Source organism: Cupressus sempervirens, chromosome 2 (assembly GCF_028749045.1).
Source record: "Cupressus sempervirens isolate cs-2001-9-10 chromosome 2, ASM2874904v1, whole genome shotgun sequence".
Classification (NCBI taxonomy): Eukaryota; Viridiplantae; Streptophyta; class Pinopsida; order Cupressales; family Cupressaceae; genus Cupressus; species Cupressus sempervirens.
In genome coordinates this window covers 463981438-463995513 of record NC_143119.1, presented here as the reverse complement: position 1 = coordinate 463995513, position 14076 = coordinate 463981438, and the positions used below count along the sequence as shown (strand labels likewise).

General features: G+C 35.7%; 1 protein-coding gene across 4 annotated transcripts in view; it reads right to left on the bottom strand.

Moving 5' to 3' along the window:
* LOC149573053 (transducin family protein / WD-40 repeat family protein) overlaps nucleotides 1-14076 on the bottom strand; it is a 253406-nt gene that overhangs the window by 179798 nt on the left and 59532 nt on the right. For all 4 annotated transcript variants that reach the window (XM_089814223.1, XM_089814224.1, XM_089814225.1 and 1 more), the window contains one exon: nucleotides 167-220. In XM_089814223.1, the coding sequence (XP_089670349.1) occupies nucleotides 167-220 (54 nt within the window). The remainder of the gene's footprint in view (nucleotides 1-166; nucleotides 221-14076) is intronic.

The following is a 14076-nucleotide window of genomic DNA, read 5'->3' as shown; positions in this document are numbered from 1 at the left end:
GGCTTTCATCAGTAAAACAAGTTGTAAAACCAGAAATCTGTTTTAAAGGTCACAATTTCTGTAGGACATGAAAAGCAAGCAAAAAGTTGTAATTTTAATTAAAAGAGTTGATGTTTTTTAATATCAAGAATTTACCATAAAACATTTTTAGAAAACAAATTTTTACCTGAATATCATTTTGACTGGTAATGCTCACAAGATATCCTTCATTATTCATAAACTGCATAGACAGGAAACACCAACAGGAACATAAATATAGAATGTAGAGCTTCTTTAGGAACTGATTTATTCTACTTTAAGGGTGAATCCATAGTCACTACACATTTAGTTTATCCTTCAATATATAGAATAAGTTAACCAAATCTTAATCTTATATAGAGAACATGTGCCTATTTGCAACTTGTCTAATGCAGCACTCGCTACTAAAGAAGAATTCACCTAACAAGTTTCATCAAGGATTTAAACAAAAGGTCTTAACATTGAGAGTGTCTAAACTTGGCAATACTTCGAAGCATCTTTTTGACAGGATGTTTCTATACTTGAAGAAATTCTGACGTATCTTGACTTGAAGAGTTCACTGCAACATGAAAATTCCAATGAGATTGAATCCATGAGGGTTTCACGATTTGGACAATAATGATAGATCCATGGAGTATAAGTGTGTAAAAGAATGAAGGATCTTTGATAGAGAGATATAAATATCTACCTTTATTGTTCTGATTATACCTGGCAGTATACTGATATGATATTATCAATATAATATGAGCGCTCACCGATTCTGAATTCAATTGTAACTCAGGACCGATAACTTTATAATGTCTGATTTTAACAATACTGATTTAGTATGACTTGAAGGTGTTTATGACTGCACACTAAAATCGCTGAAGGAGGGAGATCATTGCCGAATTGATTGATGTTTTTCTCCATCGGCAATTGCTTATAACATATGCAAGTAGAGAGTCGCGTTCCCATATGGACATGACTCTACGTGGCCACATAGGGTCATGGCCATACAGGTGCATGATTCTTAGGATAACGATTGGTTAGTTAACCAATATTAAATCATAGCAATCAAAACCCTCAAGGTAAGTATAGATTAGTAAATATGAAAACAGTGATTAGTACAAATATGTGTGTGTGTGAGTACAAACCACAGAATCATATACTTAGAATATATACAGTATTCTTCACTTCTGCTGAAGCTATACTTTAACACTCCCTCTTAGCGAGGGAGAAGTGAAATACCAAGGATATCTTAATGACTTAAAAGATATAATAATATCAGCATTAATGATATTCATTCACCAAGCAAATTCTCTGACTCACTCTAAATGTAGTAACTTGTCAAATAACCAAAATCTCAATGTTATGAACACTATCATAACATGTATTATGATCTCCAGCATTTCTGGATCAATACTTAGAATGATCATAATACATTTGCTATCAATGACTTCTGACGTATCCGGATGAATGCCATTATTCATCATGATAACAGGCCTATCATTTGTAGATCGTCACCTTACAATGATTACCATCTGAATATATCTCTAAAAGATCATCTTTCATTACATATCTGATGCAACTATTCAACTACAAGCATTAACACACATATAAAATTGAAACTTAAGTTCAATATTCAACAATTACAATTTGATCATAACAAGATTACCTTTGAAATATACCAATTTAACCTTGGTAAGAGATTTGGTAAGAATACCCATTGTTTGCTCATTTGTACTTATGTAAACCAACTTGAGAACATCTTGATATACCATATCTCTGATTCAATATGCTTCTATTGAAGAGAAAAAATGAATTTACAGATAACTGATTTATCTTTAGGTCTGAGTACAACATTGCATATGTCATTTATGTATTCAAACTTTGGAAATGTATCACTCTCCCTTTGATTCCTCACTTTGGGATTCTCTTTTAAATTTATCCACTTTATTTCTTTGTTCAAAAACTTAAAATGCAATATTTTCATCCTTTTCATACTTAACTTCCGCTAGGGCTGCTTGAATTTTGTCTTGTTCCGGACAGATGTTATGAGTGTGACCGAATTTGTCACATTTGAAGCATTGTACTTTGGACCAATCTCTTTTCTTGTATGATTTGTTGAATTCCTTCTTGTTTTAATGAATTCCCTTTCTTTTTCCCTTATTATTGGTACTGATTTAAAGAGCTTGAAATTCTCCCTCTTGATTAAAAATGATTCCTCTCGTAATTAATCTTGACTCTTCTTGAGTGCATTCATTTTTTAGTAGCTCAAACTTAGGAAGTTCTGGTCGAGAACTTAGTTCACGAATAAATGTCTCCCAAGATAGTAGTAGTCCTTTTAGGGCTATAATGCTGAGTTCTTTGTCATCTACTTGATTTCCAATAGTCGCAAGTTGATCTTTCACTTCTGAGATTCTTAGGAAATAGGACATAATAGTTTCTCCATTATTCATCTTGATGTATAGTAGATCTTGCTTTAATATTAGCAATCTGCTTGTGTTATTAATTTCAAAAGTATTCTTTATAGTGGAGAACATCTCAAAGACTGTCTTAATATTTGCTATGGATGGAAGAATGTGATCTATAATTGAATCTATGATGATCTTCATGGCTTTGTTGTTGCGTCTTTTCCAAGTTGTTTTGTCTGGATCAATTTCTGGCATAGATTTATTTTCCTCTATTAATTCTTCTAACTCCATTTCACCTAGTACAATCACTACTCTTTACGTGATGATTTAGCATTCTGAATTAAGGTTATATAGATTCTAATGTAGAAGTTATCATAAATCTGAATTTCTCTAACAAGGTGGCTCTGATACAATGTGAAAGAATGAAGTATCTTTGATAAAGAGATATAAATATCTACCTTTATTGTTCTGATTATACCTGGCAGTATACTGATATGATATTATCAATATAATATGAGTGCTCACCGATTCTGAATTCAATTATAACTGAGGACCGATAACTTTATAATGTCTGATTTTAACAATACTGATTTAGTATGACTTGAAGGTGTTTATGAATGCACACTAAAATCATTGAAGGAGGGAGATCATTGCCGAATTGATTGATGTCTTTCTCCATTGGCGATTGCTTATAATATATGCAAGTAGAGAGTCACGTTCCCGTATGGGCATGACTCTATGTGGCCAAGTAGGGTCGTGGCCATACAGGTTCGTGATTCTTAGGATAATGATTGGTTAGTTAACCAATATTAAATCATAGCAATTGAAACCCTCAAGGTAAGTATAGATTAGTAAATATAAAAACAGTGATTAGTATATATATATAGTACAAACCACAGAATCATATACTTAGAATATATATAGTATTCTTCACTTCTACTAAGCTATACTTTAACAAAGTGGTCTGAGTATGATTTAGATACTTTTTGAACACTTAGCTAGACTGAAATGGTACGAACAACTTCTATTTTGGGCAAAAATGACCAAAATCAGGTTTTTCCAGGTGGATTGCATATGGGCAAAATATGGCTCTTTGTCTAAGAATGCAAGTAGATGTAGTTTTAAAGCATGAGAATAGGAGATTTCATGTTTAAAAATGAAGGTTTTCCCCAAAATTGAGATTTACGAATGCATTTGCATGTGGTAAAAACTCAATACTTTAAACTTATGCAAATGTGTAATTAGGTTTTACAAGTCCGATTACATATTTGGGAAATGTGGACTCAAGCAAATTTGGTAATGAATTGGATATGAGAGCTGGAAATATGGAAAGACACTTGCATTCTTTGGGAGAAAGTCCAACTTTTCTTCACAAACAAACTAAAACAAAAAATCAACAAGCACACAAAGTGTATACAAAAACAAGAAACAAAAATGAAGAGCATACCTCTTCCTTTGACTCAACTTGATCAGTTTCGGCACTTCACTCTTGCATGCAAATTCATTTTATGACGAAGAACCTTTGCATTTACAAAGAATGAGAATTTTTATACTTATTTATTAACTTGGAACAAAAATCTAGGATTGCAACTAAACAAATGGAAAGCAAAGAGAAAAAGAATGCATCAAATAAGAAAAAATGATCAAAAAATGCAAACAAAACCCAAATCTTACACTTACTCGGAGAGCAAAGAGCAAAACTTGGAGCAAGAAGAAGTTACAATGAAACTCTCTCCTCCAAAATCAGGTTTTGTAAATGTGTTTGCATGTGTAGATCAAATGCCTTTGAAAAATTCTAATTCCAGCCCTAAATCACACTCTTCATGTGCAAATGCATATGGGAAATGATGCAAATATTCCTTCAATGTGCCAATTGCACTTTTCCAACTTGTTTGCAGGTTGGAAATGCTTTCATAAATGTAGATTGTGGTTTTTGGAGGCAGATCCATATGCTAAAAAAAGTAGCAAATGCAAACACAACAAGCTTCTATCTCCAAATGCGCAAGAAAATCACACCTTTCATGGTGCTTTGCATGTTGAAAATGGGAGTTTAAGTATGAATTGGGCTTTTCCAGCCTTTATGCATATCACGTTTTCCCTTCAAACACCCAAAATCGAGGTTTGTAATGAGTGAATGCATATTTCAAAATGCAGGGAAAGAGCATGAAACTCAACATCCAAACAAAATCAGGGTTTGTAATGAGCATTGCATATTCAAAATATGATGCATATATAATAAGGAAACATTAAACTCAAACATTCAAAAGAATGAACTATTTATGCATATTCTTGGTGAACATTGGGCTTCTTGGTCCTCTTCACGCATTGGAAAAGCAAGTCGTGGTTTGCATGTTGAAATGCATGTTTTCAAATGCATGTGATTGGTGAAAATCAGGCTTTTCCAGCCCATTTACATATTGGAAATGACTCCTTTGATGCACAAAAGTGGTTTCCAAAACACATTACACATTACACATTTGCATATTCCTGCAAATCACACTATTTGGACTCATCTACATGTTTTAAAAACACATGCAAAGTGCAAATCGTGGTTTGCAAGTTGGAATGCATATTTAAAAATGCAGGTAAGGTGCAGATCCCACTTTTGGAAATCTTTTACATGTTGCATATTATCCTTCTAAATACCAATCGCACTTTTCAAAACCATTTGCATGTTCCTTATTGCATAAATACCCAAGTTTAGAGTTGGTCGTACTCTTTCAGGTGGATTACATATTTCATTTATATGTAAATGAACAAATCGGGGTTTTCATTGTCATTTACATATTCAAAATACATGCAAAACCACCCAGCCAAGTTGTTTTGATGAGAAACAAGTAGTTTTGCAAGACAAATCATGGCTTTTAGAAGCGAATACACATTGCATATTCAAAAATATGTTATCTTCAATATGCAATTGACTCAAAAAGGTGTCATTTACCTCTTGGAGTGAGTAAAAGCAATCAAAATCAGGATTTTTAGGTGCTACTACATGTGTAAATGACTTGCACATTCTTAGAGTTTTTATTTTTGCGCATGTTTAATTGATTCACCCAAGTGAATCTCACTTTTTGGGGTTACACATACAAAAATTATGTGTTAAAAAAAGTGAGATTTTCACTTAAGTGATTTAGTTATAACAATAAAGTGCAACATAAACATCAAATTAGATTGAAAAGTGCACTTTATAACTTAAATGACTTAAGTTATAACTTAGAAGATTAAAAAGTGCAACTATATAACTTTAAAACATATTATAAAGTGATTTTAAGTCATATTTTAAAAAATGTAACATAACATCAAATTATAAGGTCTAATATTTAAAATATGCAATCAAGGTTCTAAAATCCAATTACACGTGCACTTAAACCTTAATAACTTTTGATTCACATCTTTGATTAAGTCCCAAGATAGCTCAAAACAAGGGCGTGACCGAAAGAAAGAGATTGAAGGAAACAAAAAGACGAAAGCAATCAAAACAAACACTCTAAAATGCAAAAAGGGCTTTGTAAAATCAAGTATAGGTTGCCAAACCGAAAAAACAAAAACGACTTGACAAAACCTTTAGTAAAAAGACTCGCTATATGAATGTGGAAAGATTAATTGATCAATTTTTTGCCAATCGTATAGTGGGTTATCTTAGAGAAATGTGAAACTTAATTGGAAAAGTTTTGTAGTGTTGCCTCCATTTTGTGGTGACAAAAAGAAGGATAACAAGCAGCTGAGCAAATCTAAACCAAAAACTACCAAGAGAGCCAAGACAACTTCAAGAGTGATAAACTATCAAAATAAGGTGAAGTATCTTGAAACTGTCGAATCTCACGCTAATAAACTATTGAAAAAAATGTGGATGGCTAATTATAAGTTTACAAGAGTAGAACTAGGGAAATAGAGCTCTACAAAATAGAAGACAATGCACAAGACTCTGTGGTAATGTTTGCCCAAGATTATGATGAACTTTGGGAGAAGAAAGAAAAACTCACGAATGAGAAAGGACAACTTATTACATTAATTCAGAAGATCACAAAAAATTTTGAAATGTGGATTCTTTAGCTTCCTCTATCTTGGAAGAATTCATCAACACGCACAAAAGAATGGGGAGAAAGCTATTGTACTCGACTCTTGGGTGGACCATTTGATGATACTAGAAATAGAATTGATGAAGAAAGCACTTCAAGTGTCAGCACATGCAACGGAGACTCTCAAGTTGAAAAGTTCTTATAACTTTCAATCAAAACTTGGAGTCCCTTGAGAAAGATCTTGAAGTCAGCAATAAGTTTTCATATTTTGAACTAGGAATGTTGTGTGAGAATAGAATAATACCTTCTCATGAAAAGATCGTTGCATACAATGAGTTGTTAGTGAATAGAGGACATTGAAGGCCTAATCACAAACTTGGAAGCAATTGTTGAGACTTGCACTGAAAAAGACGAAGAAATTTTGCCAGGTTGGAGGAAATATCCTACAAACTAGTAATTGAAAATCGAGAGTTGAAATATGAGGACATTAAAGTTGCATAACTCCTACTGATGATCCATTGAGAGCTTGAGGCAAATAATTTCACATAAAATTCTTTACACAAGCTCATACAGTACCAATTCTCACTGGATCGTCTTTAAACTTTTCTCGAGGATAACAAGGCAATAATCACTACGTGTTCAGATGAAGTTATCAAAACAACTATAATGGCAGAGTACACAGGTGTTTATCTAGGTATGACTTTACTTATGCTTTGAAGATACAGTTTTATCCTTTGAGTTGTATGCAACAAGCAATTATGGATTGGTAAAATCATAAGGTAAAGGACAGTCTGTGCAAGAGTTTTCATAGGTGTTTAGGAAGAAAGCATTAACTCTTAGTATTCCTCTTTATACACGAGAAATTATTAAAGTATATAGCTAAAATGCATTCATATTTAAAATATGCACTATTGATGTTTAATCCATCTAATTTTGATGAAGTGTGAGTTCAAGCAACACATATTGAAGCAAGTGGAGGAGACACAAGTTTTAGTTCAAGGAAGGAATTTTCTTAAGAGACCTTATCGATTAGGTTGGGTATGCACTAATAACAGATTGCTAGTAATTAAGCAATGTAAGTTAACATTTGCAATAACATCTAAATTAAGAGATGAGGTTGAATTCGATGTGGTGTCACAAGACATCTGTAGGATTGCGTTGGGTGGTAGGTACTTATATGATAGGAATGCTATCTTCTACAAGGAGCATAATAAGTATCATTTGTTAAAGGATAGAACTGAATAAATTGTAAAAGCTCATCACATGAAGAATGATGGATCAATTGTAAACATAGGACATTTCAATATAGTTTTAAATGCAATCAATGAATTCGCCCTCCTTGTTGTAGTAGTCAGTGATAACCAAGCACTATTGGATGCAAGATGTGAGGATCAGTTGCAAGCAGAGCCAATAATGGTAACAGATGATTTGAGTGATTCATTTTCTAATGGTGTTTCTGTGTAAGAGATCCAGTGTATTGATAACTTTTCCATTTCAGCAATTTGTTCAGTGTTATTGCTTCTTTTCCTACTACTTGGTACTATGTGGACGATGGATGTGACAACGAATATTGGTGGATGTAGAGTTGATTGTATTAGCAGTGCTATCTTATTATTCATTGTGTTTATCATGAGTCTGATGTTTAGAATACCAGTAGGATGCATACATGATGCTAGACAAGTGAGGCAAATATGCCATCACTTGAATTGTATGCCAAATAGAATTCTGGAGGTCTAAAAGCTTCTTAGTGGGAAGGAATGATCCAAATGGATCCACAGAACCTAAAGATGTCTAAGAATCTCACAAAAATAGCATAACCACATCTGGTTGTCAATATAGTCCTGATACAACTTGAAATGGCTCAGGATCTTGCATGCTCAAGTTAGGTGCACACTTTGGTCAAACAAGTGAATCAAGGAGCCAAAAAAAAGGTGAAAATTTGATTATCTCAAATCCAAGCAAAAATTGCAACAAGTAATAATGCTCATAGTGGTGATTCCAAAACTATATTCAATTTCGAACACGTGAACGAAATCTTCCCAAGACTGATGTAGAAGCCTTCCAAGAAGCTTTTCTGGAAATGAAGGCATTGCTGGACATTCTTTTTGGAAAGAGGCAAGAGCGAGAAAAGAGAAAGAAGAAAAGGCTAGAAAGGAGGAGGAAGCCAAATCATTATTGAAATAAGGAAAAGGTAAAGGAGTGGTGTATTAACTTCAGCAGGTTTACCACTTCAACAATGCCAATTGTTCATACAATTTAGTTGTTTGATGTTCCGTCAAACACTTTGCAAGTGACCACTGAAATAAGCCTGACTAATCTCAATTCTCTAACACTAATGAATCATTAAGTTTTTTATTGTTCTCTCGGATTTTAAACTTTTGCACTTTGAAGATATAGATGCATAAGAAAAGGAATGGCAATATATATAACTCTGGAAAGTATTTACTCAACCAAAATACACTGAAATTTTACTCAATATCAACTAAGCTGCAATGCTATTAATAATTACAAGAGAACAACCTAGCAACAGATTATTAAAATAGTTGCAGCAGTCCCAATTATGTACGCCTGATTCAGTATAGCAAATTCAATTTGACCAAATAGCAGCAGACACTAATCCCTTGCAGCCTGATAAGTTCGAACAGTCCCCCAAAAAAGCAAATTGTGCCTCTTACTATAGCTGACCAGAATCAGCAATCTCCACCATCCAAGGTACATTTTCTCCTGCAGCAAATTGACCCCAAAATGGGTTGTACACACGCCCAAATTTCTTGACAAAAATTGCCCAAATGCAGATCACTCTCACAAAGATACAACAGCCCAAAAAACAGTATATTGGCATCCAAATTCAATGCAGAAAAACACCCAAGATATATTACGATAATAGATAGTCGTCTATTATTAGTTAATGGTAATCTATTATAAATATCTAATTAGCTTTAGTTTGCTTTCGTTTTTTTAGCTTTCTCTGTTAGAATAGAATGTTTCTATTATTTACGATTGTTCCCTAAGGAAACATCGTTTTATTCTTTTGTATATAATAACCTTTCAGTCTCTGTTAATAACAAGCAAGTATTTTACCAATTACTTCCGTAATATGGTATCAGAGCCAATACTTCAAATTTTTTCAAAAAATTATAATTTCTTTTGAATTTTTTTGTTCAAATTTTTGAAATAATTGCTGAGATCTTTTCACATAAACCCGGCTAGGGTTTCCATTCATTTTTTGGAGAATTACAATCATAAAAAATCGAACCAGTATTACACTCAGCTAGGGTTTTTCAGCGAAACATATCATCAAATTTGTCTAAAAATCTCCAAATCGTGATTGTTCATGTGTGTCAAACTGGTGTCTATTCTTGCGTGTGCCGACTTTGGTGTCGTTTTTTGCTAATATAAGGCAGCTCACAATTATGCATTTCTATGATTTTAGGGTCAAGAATTTGTTTGTTTTCAGTTGTCCCTGCAAAAAACACCTCTTCCAACACCAGCATCGTCCATTTTCGAGCATTTCTTTACAGCATTCTACCATTTTTCTGCAAATCTGAGCTTTCATGGCTACTGACTGCGTTTTTTTTGAAACCCTAATTTTTGACCTTGAAAAAAATTGATTACAAATTCCTAGTGGGTTTTTCGAGAGCTCAACTGGGTTGTCTGTTTTTTTGGGTCATTATTTGTGCCTCAATTTTTGAGCCAATAGATCCAGAAAATGACACCATATTCCTTTTGGGTTTCTTGAGCTCTCTTATGGGTCACTCTGATTTTTCTAGGTATTCTCTTTTTTTCCTCAAAGAACATGCCTTTACAAATTTTCACAGTTATTCATTGAAAAGTGTGCCATGGCATCTCTGACAAACATTCTACTCGAGCACAACTCCAAATTCAATGGTCGAAATTATGGCATTTGAAGCAACGGATCATCACAATTTTTGAATATCGAAACACTACTCAACTTGTTCTAGGTGTTACAAAGTGTCTAACTTCTCTTGGTCCTGATCAAGATACATGGGATCTGACTAATCGAGAGGTAGTGATGCTTCTCGAATTATCTGTGGCTAATGATCAACTTTCTCAGATTCCATCTGGCAAGACAACTGCCGAGATCTGGACACATCTCAAAGGTCTTCATGAGACTTCTGACAAAAGCAGAGCTTTCTTTTTAAAAAACACTTTGTTTTCTATTCTCATGGATGAGCGCACCTCACTCCAGGCACACCTGAATTGGATTCAAGAAATCTATGATTAGTTACTTGTCATCGGTCGCAAGATGGAGGAAGAGGATATTGTGGTTATCACTCTTCGAAGCTTACCAAAATCCTATGACCATTTTATCGAGACTCTCAACATCACATCTTCTGGTGTTGATTTGAAGTTCACTGATCTCTGCACCCTACTGCTTTAGCAAGATCGATGGAAACAACAGTAAGGTAGCAGCTCCAATTATACCTCCACAGAGCAAGCCTTTGCTGCGAAATCCTTTTAGAAGGATAAAGGCAAGTTTCAGCACCCATCTCAGCAAAAGTCTTATGCTCTAGCATCAGATGGTTCTTGAAAGAAGAACATTCAATGGAACTACTGCCACAAGTTTGGACACATGAAGATTGAATGTCGAAAACACTTAGCTGCACAATCTAAGCAATCAGGTTCGTAGCCCAAATCGAATAATGCAGAGCACACTAAGCCCTTTGTGGCTAAAAAAACCTACAAATCATGTGAAGTCATCTACCTTGGACATTGATTCCGATGCCTCTCGTCATTTCACTCACCGCAACTACCAGACTTATTCGAACTGTTATTTTTGGTGGCGGAGAAAAGCACACGGTCGTCGGTAAAGGCAACATTCAGATTTAGTTTGCTGGGAGGAATCTCATATTCCTTGATGTGTACTACATTCCAAGGATGGAACTAAATCTACTCTCAATCAGTCAATTACTGCAACATTCTCCACACTTGGATTTCACCTTCAATTCACAGCGACTAAGTCTACTATTGCAGTGGGTCTTGAGGATCATGGTCTTTTCAGACTTACTGATTCTGGTGATTCTCGGGACTTAGCTATGGCTGCTCGATGGTCTTCTATCAGCACACTTTGGCATCAACGATATGGGCACTTAAATGTGCATTATTTCTCACAGCTTGCTCAAGATGAGCTTGTTCTTGGATTCCTAGAGATTCAAACTCAACAGCTTGAAGTTTGTGACGTATGTCGAGCTGGGAAGCAACATCGCACACCTTTCACTTGTGGCGACTCATGGCGAGCTTCTTAGGTACTTCAGCTTGTACATGCCGATATCTGCAGCCCTATGGCAACTCCTTCTATTCTTGGGTCCAAGTATTTTTTTTTTGTTTGTTGATGATTTCGGTAGAAAAATGTGGTGTATTTCCTTAAAATGAAATCAAGTGCATTTCCTGTATTTCAGAAATTTAAACCTTTAGTTGAAAAAGAGTCTGGGAAATGTATTATTACTCTTAGATCAGACAATGGGGCAGAATTTCATTCTAATGTTTTCTCCAGCTTCTTGGATACACATGGCATCAAACACTAGTTAACCACACCCCACATGCCACAACAAAACAGTATAGTTGAACATTGGAACAGAACAATCACCGAGATGTCTCGATCCATGCTCGAACACAAACATGTTCCGAAGAAGTTTAGGGTAGAAGCAATTAACACTGTAGTTTATCTGTTGAACTAGTCACCCACAGTGGCGGTCAAAGGTAAAACTCCCGAAGAGGCCTGGTCAGGTCACAAGCCCAGAATTAGTCACCTGAAGGTTTTTGGCTCCCTTGCTTTTGTTTGGATCCCTGATGCATCACGCACCAAGTTGGATGCCAAGACTCAAAAACTCATACTTGTTGGATACAACAGTCTTCACAAAGCCTACCGCCTGATTGACGTTGAGACATCTTATCTCATCTACAGTCGTAATGTACTCATTGATGAGCATCGAGGACCATTCATGCTTGTTTCTCCTGTTCCTAATCCAGTAGACCAGCCTATGAAGGCTCATGATTTGGGAGTTCGGCTTCCATTAGGTCCACCTGATGGGAGGACTCTAGTAGCTCATGCAGCTCCAGCTATACTAGCGTTCCTTGTACACACAACTCTGGCTTCTCCTACAGGATCACCTCGCTTTGTAGATGCTTCACCTGAGTTTGATCCAGATTCTTCTTATAAGAAACCTGATCATCACACATCTCCTAATACTAATGTTGGTCATTCTCCTATCAGGCCTAAGTGGTGGGCTAAGACACTTGCTGATCTTCGTGATGATGAGCTCATTGATGGGAGAACAGCTCGGAAAAAGAGCAAAACTACAGAGTCTATTAACTTTTTTGTCATGGCCAACATTCACAGTGTGTTTGAACCTCAAACATACTCTGAGGCTAAAGGAATTCCAGGGTGGGAACATCTCATGAGATCTAAACACCAGAGCTTGCTGAAGAACAACACCTGGGCCCTTTCTGATCTTTCACTAGGGAAGAAACCCATTGGCTGCAAATGGGTCTACAAAATCAAATATGAATCGGATGGTACTTTGGATAAGTACAAGGCTCGCTTAGTGGCGAAGGGTTTTTCTTAGCATCAGGGCATTGATTATGAGACCTTTGCTCCTACTCCAAAGATGAGCACCACCAGATTAGTCCTAGACATGGTAGCACAGTTTAGCTGGAAGGTCCATCAGATGGATGTCAAGAGTGCTTTCCTCAATGGTGATCTCCATGAAGAGGTCTACATGACGCAACCTCCTAGTTTCAACGTTGCCGGTAAAGACCATGAAGTTCTCAAACTAGTAAAAGCCCTCTATGGCTTGAAGCAACCTCCTTGAGCATGGTACATAAAAATTGATAAGTACCTCAGTGACCAAGGCTTCAAGAAGAGTTCTTCAGAGTCAAATCTGTACATCAAGACTACTGACAATGACATCATCCTTCTGGTTATTTATGTGGATGATTTGATCATCACTAGCAACTCAGCATCTTTGATTCAGGGAATCAAACAGAACTTGTGCCAGTCTTTTGATATGATTAACCTTGGGCTCATGCATTATTGCCTAGGTGTTGAAATTTGGCAACAGTCTTGTGGTATATTCATCTCTCAATCCAAACATGTCAGGGTCCTGTTAGACAAATTCTGTATGCAGGATTGCAAGCCTGCATCTACACTTATGGAGAAAGGTCTCAAATTATCTGCAAAGTTTGATTCTCCTTCCGTTGATACTACCTGCATGCAACTAGTAGGCAGCCTCATCTACCTGTCTACTACTAGGCATGATATCAGCTTCACAGTCAGCTATATTTCACGATTTATGACAGTTGCTAAGGTTGATCATTGGATGGAAACAAAGCGTGTGCTTCGTTATGTGAAGGGCACTTCAAATTATGGACTTCTGTACTCTAAAGTTCTAATCCTAAACTCAGTGGGTTCACAGATTCAGATTGGGCAGGCTTTATTGATGATAAAAAGTCAAAACCTAGGTACGTGTTCAGTTTGGAATCCAATGCAATCACATGGACTAGTAAGAAGCAGCAGGCAATTTCTCTCTCCTCTACAAAGGCCGTATATAGAGGGATTGTTAAGACAGGATGTGAAGTTGTTTGACTTCGTCGTATGCTTGGGGATATGCAGATGTCACCAGTAG